Source organism: Strongylocentrotus purpuratus, unplaced genomic scaffold (genome assembly GCF_000002235.5).
Source record: "Strongylocentrotus purpuratus isolate Spur 01 unplaced genomic scaffold, Spur_5.0 spur5_scaffold_13, whole genome shotgun sequence".
NCBI lineage: Eukaryota > Metazoa > Echinodermata > Echinoidea > Camarodonta > Strongylocentrotidae > Strongylocentrotus > Strongylocentrotus purpuratus.
Window position 1 is genome coordinate 22,022,058 of NW_022145598.1, and position 13,541 is coordinate 22,035,598.

Below are 13,541 nucleotides of genomic sequence, written 5' to 3' on the forward strand. Positions count from 1 at the left end.
TCAAACTTCTCATCTCATCATGAGACAAGAATAAAGTTTTGAAAAAAAAATGCTTTAACAGTTTGACATGGGCATGAAAAAGGTGAATCATTTAAGTAATTTGTTTTAGAATGTCACGAAACACCTATTCTCAGAAGAAGAAGAAATGGTCAATATTTAGTAAGTGAAACAAGCATTATTAATCGTTCCAAATGGCTCTAAAAATCATAATATAATTACGTGAGGCTTTCGAATTTTGAAGTTCTTACATAGGGCTCACACATTTTTTGTTATCCATTTGAAAGATTATCATCCAATTCTCCTCTCTTTTTCACTTAGGTGATTGTTGAAGGTACTAAACCAGAGGCCATTCCATTTGAAGATCCAAACCTTCGCAATCTCATCGCCGAAGCTTCTACGACCGTATGTATCCATCTGTATATTTGATTTGATTTGATTTTATTTATTTATTTCTGTTTGATTTTCTTTTTCTTTTGCATTTTAACAAATATATAACAAACAAATATTGCAAATTGACACATGACAAAAGAATATATGTAGAATAAAGTAAGGCTGGCTGTAACTAATCGAAAACATCAAACAGGAGGGTTGACAAAGTAAGCAAAGCTTGATATTCTGCAATATTTACTGTAAATCAGATGGGGTTCTGTGAGTCATTTGTCTCAAATTAATGATGGAACAGTGCAAAGTTTCATAAAAGGCATTGTTTAACTATGTTTCCAGTTTTACAAGTTTAATATGTATGGCCATACATGTTATCAGTGTCTGTGATATGGCCTAATATTGAAACCCTCATAAAATTGCGCTTCAAAATGATAATGAAGTGCCTCAAGAAAGTAAAAATCTTTGAGTGACCGGTTTTACCATACTCATTTTCCCCAGTAGACAGTAGTGTTATGAAAACCATTAGGAAGATGTGTTTTGAAATTTTGATTTCCAATCATAAATATCTTGATAATCAGACAGGGGATGGGCTTGTAAATGTCATGGGATCTTGACTGATCTAAAGGTTTACAATTATGATTACATAAGCTAAATTCAGATATCCAATCCCTTTAATACAAATGTAAATCTTTTGTTGTTGTAATTATTATTTTTTTGCTTGTGGGTTATAAGGTAATGCAGATCTTCAAGTTCACCCACAAATGAGTAGAATACCTCTCCAATTCCATAACTGAAACCCTACCGAAAAATCAGGAATATCCTGATTTTCTGGATTTTTAGGACCTGAAAATTCAGAATATTCTGATTTTTCAAAATTTCGATTTTTTTTTTTTTTTTTTTTTTCTTTTTTGGGGTGCTAAAGCCAAATTAAGCTTGTTTTATCATGCGCCGCGATTTGAAAGTTTGTGTATTGCGTGCGTTGAATGGCTGCATGATCGAGCAGCGAATTTGTATTCGCTTTTGGTACAGATTCATATTGCCAGTTACACTGCGACTGCAAGTGCGATTTCTTATTTTTTAAGGCATACCGTGCTAAACATTCCTAATTGTTATTTTCAAATGTTGGCAGGTATGCAATTCTCCCTGAAAAGGATCAATGTTATTGTATTGGGGGGGGGGGGGATGTATTTGACTAATCTGCAACCGAAAATCAAAATCAGTAAAGATATGGCAAACCAAAAAAACAAACTTGATGTTAACCAATAAATTGCAATAACCATGTACTATGTGTCTTTGTCGAAGAAACCAATTCAATAAACATGTACTGTGTGTCTTTTTCAAAGAAATCAATTCAATAAACATGTACTATGTGTCTTTTTCAAAGAAACCAATTCAATAAACATTTACTATGTGTGTTTTTTCCAAAGAAACCGATCGTGTATAACAAGGGAGCACCAATTCGAATCACGTCAATCGATTGCGGCATGAAGTACAACCAGATCCGCCTCCTGGCCCAGCGGGGGGCCCAGGTTACCGTGGTCCCTTGGGACCATCCTCTCAATATCGCAGGTAACATTGACCGCTCTTGCATCAGGGCTCCGTTGCATGAAACTTACCATTGGCCAGAATTTGGTCATAAGCAGTAGGTGGTTTTGAATATGCCTCAAGTCACTGCTTTAGTGTGTTGAATGTGCGTGAGCTAAAAGTTTATTTCATTGCCTGCGCAAAGAAAAGACTTTGTTTATATGTACTACATGTACATGTAGCAGAAAAAAAGGAGTAATGGTCAGATTTGGGTCATAATCAGTTGGTGGTTTTGAATAGGTTTCAAGCCAGTGCTTTAGTGTGTTGACTGTGCTGAGCTAAAAGTTCATTTCATTGCCGGCCCAAGGAAAAGACCTTGTTTTTATTTACAAGCAGAAAAAAAAAGGAGTAATGGTCAGATTTGGGTCATAAGCAGTTGGTGGTATTAAATAGATTTCAAGCCACTGCTGTTGTGTGTTACCCCAACTTGGGATCATTTTGTTGTTCATACAGACAGACCTTGAAGCGAGGAGCTCTGTGAGCATACAAAAGGTGTTAGGTTAGGACTTTGACCTGTGATAAAGGAATAGCCGTCAAATACTTGGTATTTGGATAAAAGCATGCATAATTGGAGAGCGAGAAAAAGCCCAACTTATTGATTAAGCCTGCAAAGGATAGTCTACAAACGAAAACATGTAAAATTGGAATGTGGAAGGAGTATGAAGTGATGTATAAGAAGTGCAAAGTCCCTTGATGCCGTGACTCCAGGCCTTGATTAAGGACTCTTTGGGTGTTTCACAAAGATTCTAAGACGAACTTAACTCTAAGTTGGGCTTAAAAGTTATGGAGAGCCATTTGTAGCTTTAAAATGAAATATATTCAAAAGCAAAAAATCAAGTATTTTAGACTGTTTTATAAATTCCACATCAGTAACATGAAATCTCCTTTAAAATAGAAAATATGAAAGATTTGAATCAACATTTTATGCTTTTTTTAAATAACTTTTACAAATTATTTTCAAAGATGCTAAAGGCTTGCCATAATTGTTAAGTCCAACTTAGCGATAAGTTCAACTTAGGATCTTTGTGAAACACCCCCCCCCCCCGATGTTCTTAGATGGACTTTGGTGCAATCTGAGTGTATTTGTAGCATTTTCAAAGTCATTTTATGACTAATAATTCATAAAATAATTTAGTGTGAGAATGATTATTAAACTGTTGCTGACTTTCAAGCCTGTAGAAAAAAAGAATAAGATGAAATACAAAAAAGAGAAAGTAAGGGAGAGGAGGAAAAATAAAATAAAAAGAAGATGAAAGGAATTCTGCAGTCGCACACCCTGTTAGTATGTTTGATATGCCAGGCATGGTGGCTCAGTGGTTAGATGCTCGCCTCATGAACGGGAGGTCGTGGGTTCGAACCCCTGCCGAGTCATACCAGAGACTTATAACAATGGGACCTTCTGCCTTCTAGCTAGGCGCTCGGCATATTAGATTGGAGAAGGGTAGTAATAACATATTATGTTATGCAGGGCCCGCTGGAAGAGCAGTTTCATAACTGAAGTGGCTACCCTGGGTAAATAAAACATTATTATTATTATTATTATTAAGAATCTGGAAAAAGTCTCCATAAACGTGAATTTATCAAAAACCTTTTCTTTTTGTGTCTCCAGATTTTGACGGTCTGTTCATCAGCAACGGTCCCGGTGACCCCAAGATGGCGGAAGTCACCATCAACAACATCCGCTCCATCCTGAACGAGACGACGACAAAGATCAAACCGGTCTTTGGTATCTGTATGGGGCATCAGCTTTTGTCCCTCGCTGTCGGAACAAAGGCTTACAAGATGAAGTATGTTAAAGGGATCGTTTAACAATGTTTCCAGTTTTACAAATCTGAGATGCATGGCCCTCAATGTCTGTGATATGGGTTAATATTGAAGCCCTAAAAAAGTTGCGCTTCAAAATTTTGTTTAGAATATGAAACAAAGATACCCAAACCCTTTAAAGGCATTAATAATGTTAAATCTGAGATGCATGGCCCTACGTGTTATCAGTGTAATATGGTGTAATATTGAAGCCCTAAAAAAATTTGCGCTTCAAAATGATCAAGATGTGCCTCAAAAAGGTAAAAATCTTTGAGTGACCAGTTTTACCATACTCATTTGGTGTGTTTTTAACCTTTTATTTTCATGAAGGCCGATTGGCATACAAAATGGACAGCATTTAACAATGAGCTTCACCAGCTGAATTTGCGACTCCAATACCTAATGACTCATTATGGGTTTTATCCATAACCTAAACAATTTTTAAAACACATTTTCACTACACAGGAAATCCCAAAATAAGTGAAAGTATTTGTCCAAACGGTTCTATGTAGAAGACGAAATAGCAAACAAAGAGCTAATCTGGTGTCACGTTTGTTTTCTTCAGGTACGGCAACCGCGGTCACAACCAGCCGTGCACCCACAACGGAACCGGCCGGTGCTACATCACCACCCAGAACCACGGCTTCGCCATCGACACCAGCAAGCTCCCCGAGGGCTGGTCGGTGCTCTTCACCAATGAGAACGACAAGACCAACGAGGGGATCATCCACGACACCAAACCATTCTACACCGTCCAGTTCCACCCGGAGCACATGGGCGGGCCGCAGGATCTTGAGGTTCTGTTCGATGTCTTCATGGATACGGTGAAGGACTTCAAGGCGGGCAAAAGCGAGATGTAAGTTTTCTACTGCCATAAGTCTCTTCTTCATTTCAATTAAATTTAATTCATTTATTTTTCCTCTTTCAATTGTTCATATTTACAATGATGGTACATTTTAACATATTCACATATTGATATACATATAGATCAATATGCACAATACATTACATTAACAAAATAAACATGAAATTGAAAGGGAAGGAGGGCCTTTGTATCTCTTCTGCCATTCATGGCTGGAGAAAAAAAGGAGTGCTGACGAGCATCATTGAATGTATAGGGTGTAGAGTATTTCAATTATTATTGTCTACGTCTGTACAACAGAGATAAAGCAAGAAATGTTGAGCTTCAGCTAGTGTTATAGGTCTACACAGTCCATTGTCGATGGTAACTAGGTGGCTTCTGTATCATGCCTATAGAAATCTGAGAATTTAGTAATCAGCAGGTTATTTGTGGATTTTTTAATTTTTAATTTTTTGGTAGATAACTCTCTGCCTTTATCATTCTGTTACACCCAGTGACTGTTTCCCAAAGTATTCAAGATATTCTTAGCCAGTGTGAGTAGCACTTAACTTGCAGATACAGTCAAACCTGTCTATAGCAACGTCCAAGGGAAACACAAAAAGTGGTTTTTGTAGACAGGTTCCTTTATTACATGTTTCAATGAGAAACCATTTTCAAAGGAATTAATAATGTGGTCTTTATAGACAGGTGGCCTTTGGAGACAGTTGGTCACTAAAGCAGGTTTGACTGTACTATTATGTTGTTTTTATTCTTTGTCACAGAGTGACCGTTAAGCAGAGGATTCAGGACATCCTGAACTTCAAGGCCTTACCAGGTACCCCGACCCCAGACACCCAACCTCAGAAGGTACTCATCCTGGGGTCAGGGGGTCTATCCATCGGTCAAGCAGGGGAGTTTGATTACTCGGGTTCACAGGTAAGACTTTCACACACATCCATTTTTATGCCTCTGTTACGAAGTAGCCGGAGGCATTATATTTTCAGGTTGTACGTCCGTCCGTACGTCCCGTTTTCGTGATCGCGTTATCTTAAGAACCGATTGATGGATTCTTGCCAAACTTAGTTCATGTATGTATCTTGCAGAGCCGATGAATTGATTAGATTTGGGGGTCACAAGGTCAAATGTCAAAGGGCTCATTATTTATGCAAAAAGAGCTCGTGATCAAGCTATTTAAGGAATTCTTGTAACATTTCCTACTTGCCAAATGACATGAGTAAACTTTATTTCCTTCATTTTTTTTCTTCTTTACATTTTATTCCTACAAGGCCATCAAAGCACTGAAAGAGGAAGGCATACACACCGTTCTTATCAACCCCAACATTGCAACGGTTCAGACGTCTAAAGGCTTGGCTGACAAGGTTTACTTTCTCCCCATAACACCAGACTATGTGACACAGGTGAGTAGGGTAATCCGGCAGTATGTATGAAATAAATTGAGTCTTGGGTAGAAGGTAAGTTTGGTGTACATGTACATTCAGTGTCGAATGAATCCGAAGGAATCAAGGAGACTATTCCAGTCTATACCAGTGCAACTGAAAATGAAGTGTTTCACTCCAGAAGTTTTGCATGGCTGTAATGCTTCTTCTTTCTGTTTTTGATCAGTCTCCATCAGCTTTCTTTTCTCTCTTGACATACTCGTCATCTGATCCAATTGGACACTTGCAGGCACTTGGTAAAAGATAGAGAAATAAACTAACCATAAACTTCTATCATATTTGATGCCAGATTCAAGTTAGCCACCAAAGATCCTAAGAGATAAGATCAACACCCCCTTCTACTACCCATCCTCTCCAACCGGCGCTATAGTTTCTTTAGAACTGTAAGCTCAAGAAAGATTACCAACAGTCCTTTTCAGGACTACACACACGCTCAAGAAAGAAAGATTACCGACAGTCCTTTTCATGACTCCCCAATCCTCCCCCTCTCTCTCATGTGCAACCGTAAGCCTACTGTATATCTACATCACCATGCAAGCCAATACTTGTAAAGCAGCATCCAAGATAAACACTGTAGAAATATTCTTAAACATACACATAGATGTCTTCTTGGATTTGCATTCTAAAGCTCTTTGCTCTCGATCTGAATATGAACTGTGTTCTCCATATTTGGTAGAAGTACATTGTAATGGTCAATTTATTCCACTATTCAAGACGATAAAATTAATTGGATTTGAGAATAATCCTCATTTTATAAAACCTTTATTTGGCTGATATATGAGATAAATTGTGAATGGGGAAGTTATCAGAATATCTATTGCAAAATATATTACTCATTGCGGATATAGTATCGGATATGAGGAAGTTTTGCAGCAGCGCACAAAATGTTGTGATCTTTTAGATCCCTTGTTGACCATACATTGCGAGACAAACGAATATCACTAGCTATATTATTTCCAAGAATATCTATTGTTTGCCCTGCAGGTCATAGAGAGTGAGCGACCGGACGGCATCCTCTTGACCTTCGGAGGTCAGACTGGTCTGAACTGCGGGGTCAAGCTCGAGAAGAGCGGTGTCCTGCAACGCTACAACGTCAAGGTCTTGGGAACCCCCGTCAAGTCCATCGAAGACACGGAGGACAGGAAGATCTTTGCTGATCGTATGCAGGAGATCGGGGAGCAGGTGGCTCCTAGCTCGGCTGCTTATTCTGTCGATGAGGTGCGTAGTCCCACCCTAAAGAAGTTTTGCAGTGGTATCATATATCATGTGATGCACCTGTTCTTGAATGAAGAGGTCATGTTTTTATGCTCTTTTTTAATATAGGACGACATTCAATCAAACAGTGAATTGTATGTTTGTTCACAGAAAAAAAAAACTGAAAGTGTTATTCACAGAGGTAAACAACATTTAATGAATGGATAAATTTAGTGAATCTATGATGATATCCCATGTTTTTTACGACAATAGTTTTGAAATTTATATTTATCCTCCGTCAAGGCCTTCAAAGTAGTCTAGTGCCTAATTTATTCTGTGCCGGTATAAGAATGTATGTGGAAATATATCATACGGGAGAAGTAAAGAGATTTGAAAATACCACTCATTGCTGATGTGAGAGGTTAAAGCCTATCTGCACTACTTTAGCTAGGAGGGATTAGACCTTTCTGCATGGTCACTGACAGACCGGTGATTATCTCAGCAAATCAGCTCTCAGTTAACATAAGAGAAAAGGGACCACGGAGGACCAAAGGTCACCACTTAGGCATTGTTTTCTAAATAGAGGGCGCAAGTAGCTATAAGTAGTGCAGTGTGGCTTCAATGTATTCATCCCCTTTTTTCTACATTCCACTGTTTAAAGGTCATCGAAGCAGCCAATCACATTGGCTATCCTGTGCTTGTCCGAGCCGCCTATGCCCTTGGAGGACTGGGGTCAGGGTTCGCCAACAACAACGATGAGCTCCTCATACTGGCCAACGCTGCGTTCGCCCACACCACCCAGGTCCTCGTCGACAAGTCACTGAAAGGATGGAAGGAGGTAGAGTACGAGGTCGTACGAGACGCTTACGACAATTGCATCACCGTGAGTCCTCAACATTCTTTCTTTGTGACCATATACTAGAAAACATCAGTAAATAGTTTACCCATACTAATATACAAATAGTGAATGGTCATGAGTGCAATGGTACAAGATTTTGCACGAGGTGAAAGATAAGAGACGCTATATGGAGCGTCTCATCTTTCACCGAATGCAAAATATTGTTCCATTGCACGAATAAAGACCATTCATTATTTGTTTTATACAACACCTCGGACGTTAACAGGCTTAAAACAGTTTTCCTAGGCCTAAATCTCTACGATATTTTGTTTGTTTTCAATTGATGAAATTGCTGATAGTGAGCGCGCACTATTAAGCAGGCAGCAAACCACGCGCGTACCATGCGCCGCGATTACCGACCTTTATGTTTAATGTGACGTAGAGTGCACTCTGACGTCACTTAGCTCACCATATACTTTGTATATAGTTAGTGACGTCAGAGTGCAATGGTGCGAAAGGATCAAACGGAATTGCACGGCTGGAGAATGATGCCGTTCAATGGTACTTTTAGCGCATGTCATGTGATCAAGAATTGACCAATGAGGTTGCAAGAATCTTAGTAGGTGTTGTATAATGGCAGTTAATGTGATGTAGTCGGGCCTTTTTTTTTACATAGTTCAGAAGGCCTATATAATAATAATAATAATAGCTAGTTCTTGTATAGCCCTTTTCAGGACCGCAATTATTATTACTACCCTATCCAACATAGAATGCAACATGCTAAGGTAAGCATTTTGTATCCCAACAGGAAAAAAAAAGATGATTTTCGCAAATTGCATGCCCATGTGGAATTTCCCTCTTCTTTTCAGGTTTGCAACATGGAGAACATTGACCCTCTGGGAATCCATACGGGTGAATCTATCGTAGTAGCACCTAGCCAGACCCTGACCAACATAGAGTACAACATGCTACGGAAGACGGCCATCAAGGTCATCAGACATCTAGGTGTCGTCGGAGAATGCAACATACAGTATGCCCTCAACCCAGAGTCACATGAGGTAGGACCTCAGGAGAGCTTTGATTCCTTCTTTGCCAACAAATTTATAAACAAATGTCATAAATTAACTTTTAACCTTAAAAAAGGTGTTAAAAATTGTGACCTGACATGCCTATTTATTCTTGAATAGGGCATAAAAAAAACTGTTTCATAGGAATCAGCGTCACAATGGGGTACCTTTCTTTGTGTCAGGATGAATAACGGCGCCATTCTTAGTCCAGACCTAATGTTAAGAATTCAAATTCTTGTCTAGGAAAACACTATATTAGGTGTGCTATGTCAAATACATATTTATAATCTAAAGAGTTTGAAAACTGGAAATTGCAAAAGAATGACTATAAAAACTGATGTATTCCTTTGTTCTTTCATATTTGTCTTGTTTGGTTTGCTTCTCAGTTTTTCATCATCGAGGTGAACGCCAGACTGTCCCGCAGCTCTGCCTTGGCCAGCAAGGCTACAGGGTACCCTCTGGCCTACATTGCTGCCAAGCTCGCCCTGGGGATCCCTCTGCCCAAGCTGAAGAACTCGGTCACGAACTCCACCACGGCTTGCTTTGAGCCTAGTCTAGACTACTGCGTGGTGAAGATACCTCGCTGGGACCTTAAGAAGTTCACCAAAGTCAGCAAGAAGGTAACACAACAATTATTGAAGTTCCTCAGATTAAGTTTATTTGATCGTTTGTGATATCAGAAATTGTTAGATCAGATAGCCTTAGTATTCTTGCTGGGATCTCAAAAAGTTTACTAAAGTAAAATGAATAATAATAAAATTAATAATAATAATTGATTCATATTGAGCGCCTTTACAGACAAACTGATCAGAGCGCTATTACAACAGAAAAGAAACATACAAATCATAACAATCAAATAAGGAACAGTAATTAAAATATTATTAATGAAATGAAATTTATATACCCGGTACTCAAAACATACATTATGGATTCAGATGCAAAGAGTTGGGTTTTAAGTTCCTTTTTGAAAGTGTCTTCTGTACTACATAGGCAGAGGTGTTGTGGTAGAGTGTTCCAGATGGATGGTCATGCATATGAGAATGAGCGTTCGGTTGCCTTGGTGTTGGTGCGTGGGATCAGTAACAGTGTCTGATCGTTCCGTGAAAGCAGATGGTATCTGGAAGCTGGGAGAGTAGTTGGCATATTAGACAGATAGTGTGGTGCAGTTTGCATCATGCCATAGCATCGGCGAAGATATGGCAGTGGGTAGGATGTTTGAAGAAACATTCCAGAAAAGTCCTCCCAAAACGCATTTTGTGATGAATATATGCACAGTTATATCCTACTGAAAAAGAAAAATTAATAATTTCCATATCTCTCCACATCCCATTGCTTCTCAATCCAATTTACCCATGTAGTTAAAAGTTATTTTGCTTTTCTTCCGTTAGATTGGGAGTTCGATGAAGAGCGTTGGCGAGGTGATGGCGGTGGGTAGGAAGTTTGAAGAAGCATTCCAGAAAGCACTCCGCATGGTGGATGAAAACGTGACGGGATTTGACCATGACAAAGAGAAAGTCTCTGAAGAGGTAAGTAGCATCCTGAGATAATTGTTTGAATCCTCCAGTCAGTAAACCTTGTAAATGAAATTTTTGGATAAAATTAAACACTTTAGATACAGTTTTATTTCTGGATCATCTTTAATTTGCTTAGCTCCTATTTTGCAAAGAGAAATAAATACTTTCCTTGTGAATGAAGTTTTGTGATGAAATTAATCATTTTGGATTTGCATTTAATACTTCTGGATTATTTTGGATTTGGGTAGCTCCTATTTTGGGATGAGAAAGGAATACATCTTTATTATGCCTCCGTTACGAAGTAGCCGGAGGCATTATGTTTTCGGGTTGTCTATTTACGTTGTTCGTACGTCTGTACGTACGTACGTCCCGTTCTCGTGATCGCGTTATCTCAAGAACCGACTGATGGATTCCTACCAAACTTTGGTCATGTATGTAACTTGCAGAGCCAATGAACTGAATAGATTTTGGGGTCACGAGGTCAAAGGTCACAGGGCTCATTATGTATGCAAAAATAGATTGTGAACGCGTTATCTCAAGAAACGACTGATGGATTCCTACCAAACTTTAATAATAATATAATAATATAATAATAATAGCCTAATAGTCCACTCCAAATTTTATTAAACCGAAACGGAAATTCTTTTTGCCCAATTGATCGTGAGCCCGGCAGCCACTGAGCAGCGCCAGATCGACGTTGCTCTATCCCTTATTGTTGAACGCCAAACAAGGTAGCAACAACTCCCATCTTTTAACGTCTTTTGGTATGACGCGGCCGGGGTTCGAACCCATGACCTCCCGGTTGTGAGGCGGACGCTCTACTGACTGAGCCAACACTCCGGTACTTGGTCATGTATGTAACTTGCAGAGCCAATGAACTGAATAGACTTTGGGGTCACGAGGTCAAAGGTCACAGGGCTCATTATGTATGCAAAAATAGATTGTGATCGCGTTATCTCAAGAACCGACTGATGGATTCCTACCAAACTTTGGTCATGTATGTAACTTGCAGAGCCAATGAACTGAATAGATTTTGGGGTCACGAGGTCAAAGGTCACAGGGCTCATTATGTATGCAAAAATAGATTGTGAACGCGTTATCTCAAGAAACGACTGATGGATTCCTACCAAACTTTGGTCATGTATGTAACTTGCAGAGTCAATGAACTGATTAGATTTTGGGGTCACGAGGTCAAAGGTCACAGAGCTCATTATGTATGCAAAAATAGCTTGTGATCGCGTTATCTCAAGAACCGACTGATGGATTCCTACCAAACTTTGGTCATGTATGTAACTTGCCGAGCCAATGAACTGAATAGATTTTGGGGTCACGAGGTCAAAGGTCACAGGGCTCATTATGTATGCAAAAATAGATTGTGATCGCGTTATCTCAAGAAACGACTGATGGATTCCTACCAAACTTTGGTCATGTATGTAACTTGCAGAGTCAATGAACTGATTAGATTTTGGGGTCACGAGGTCAAAGGTCACAGAGCTCATTATGTATGCAAAAATAGCTTGTGATCGCGTTATCTCAAGAACCGACTGATGGATTCCTACCAAACTTTGGTCATGTATGTAACTTGCCGAGCCTATGAACTGATTAGATTTTGGGGTCACGAGGTCAAAGGTCACAGGGCTCATTATGTATGCAAAAAAAGCTTGTGATCACGTTATCTCAAGAACTGACTGATGGATTCCTACCAAAATTTGGTCATGTATGTAACTTGCAGAGCCAATGAACTGATTAGACTTTGGGGTCACGAGGTCAAAGGTCACAGGGCTCAATATGTATGCAAAAATAGCTTGTGATCGCATTATCTCAAGAACCGATTGATGGATTCCTGCCAAACTTAGGTTATGTATGTATCTTGCAGAGCCAATGAATTGATTAGATTTTGGGGTCAAGGTCAAAGGTCATGGGGCTTGTGATTGCATTATCATTAGAACCGATGGATGGATTACCATCAAACTCAAGACATGCATATATATGTATTTTGCATTTGAGGTCATGAGTTCAAAGATCAAAGGGTCATACATGTATATGAGAAATAGCTTGTATAATCACGATATTCTGAGAACCTGTTATGGATTACAACCAAACTTGAATTTGAAATATTTCTTCCGTTTTGGTTTGTAAAATTGCTCTATGACGGAGGCATCACTTTCGACTGCGCGCAGTCGAAGTTCCATCTAGTTTACTTATGGAATCTTGTTGGTTAGGAGACAAGCGGGTAGGTGTAGATCTTATGATTCTCTCATTCCCTATTTTGGTGAGTGGATAAAATCTGTTACTAAAGCGATTCAATTCTTAAACACAAATCTGTACCATTGTATGTTGCTGTGAAAGTAAATATGTATAAAAATTGATTCCCACAATGATAGTACTTATTGCATATTAATGCTGGGGTCTATTCAGTTGTGAAGTGACCCTTAGATTCAATACCAGTTGGCTTGAATGAATGAGCACCTGGCATCAGAGCGTTGTACTTTTTATCAACTTTTATGCCTTTGCCCACCGAATGTGGTGCTGGAGGCATTTTTTTGTTGTGTTGACCATCCATCCATCCCACTTTCTTTCTCCCATATCTCAAGAACCGCTTGAGATATCAACTTCAAACTTGATGATAGTCGTATCAACAGATTAGAACAAACTGATTCGATTTTTAATAATAATTAATAATTACAGTGCTTATATAGCGCCTAACACTTACTTTGTCAGAAGTCTCTAAGCGCTCTACAATAATGCAGCATAATTACCCTTTTTTTAAGTAACTACGCAGAGGCATATTGGAGAAGCAGTCACATTTGTCTTGTTTCTTATTTTATTTGTGCTTCCCATCATGCATCTGTGTCACCC

General features: G+C 39.0%; 1 protein-coding gene across 1 annotated transcript in view; it reads left to right on the plus strand.

Moving 5' to 3' along the window:
• LOC580997 (CAD protein) overlaps positions 1-13,541 on the plus strand; it is a 49,030-nt gene that overhangs the window by 11,122 nt on the left and 24,367 nt on the right. Inside the window, exons 4-14 of the mRNA XM_030983159.1 lie at positions 319-402; positions 1,812-1,953; positions 3,578-3,755; positions 4,337-4,627; positions 5,395-5,548; positions 5,899-6,030; positions 7,054-7,287; positions 7,925-8,146; positions 8,971-9,159; positions 9,555-9,788; positions 10,557-10,694. Coding sequence (XP_030839019.1) covers positions 319-402; positions 1,812-1,953; positions 3,578-3,755; positions 4,337-4,627; positions 5,395-5,548; positions 5,899-6,030; positions 7,054-7,287; positions 7,925-8,146; positions 8,971-9,159; positions 9,555-9,788; positions 10,557-10,694 — 1,998 coding nt within the window. The remainder of the gene's footprint in view (positions 1-318; positions 403-1,811; positions 1,954-3,577; positions 3,756-4,336; positions 4,628-5,394; positions 5,549-5,898; positions 6,031-7,053; positions 7,288-7,924; positions 8,147-8,970; positions 9,160-9,554; positions 9,789-10,556; positions 10,695-13,541) is intronic.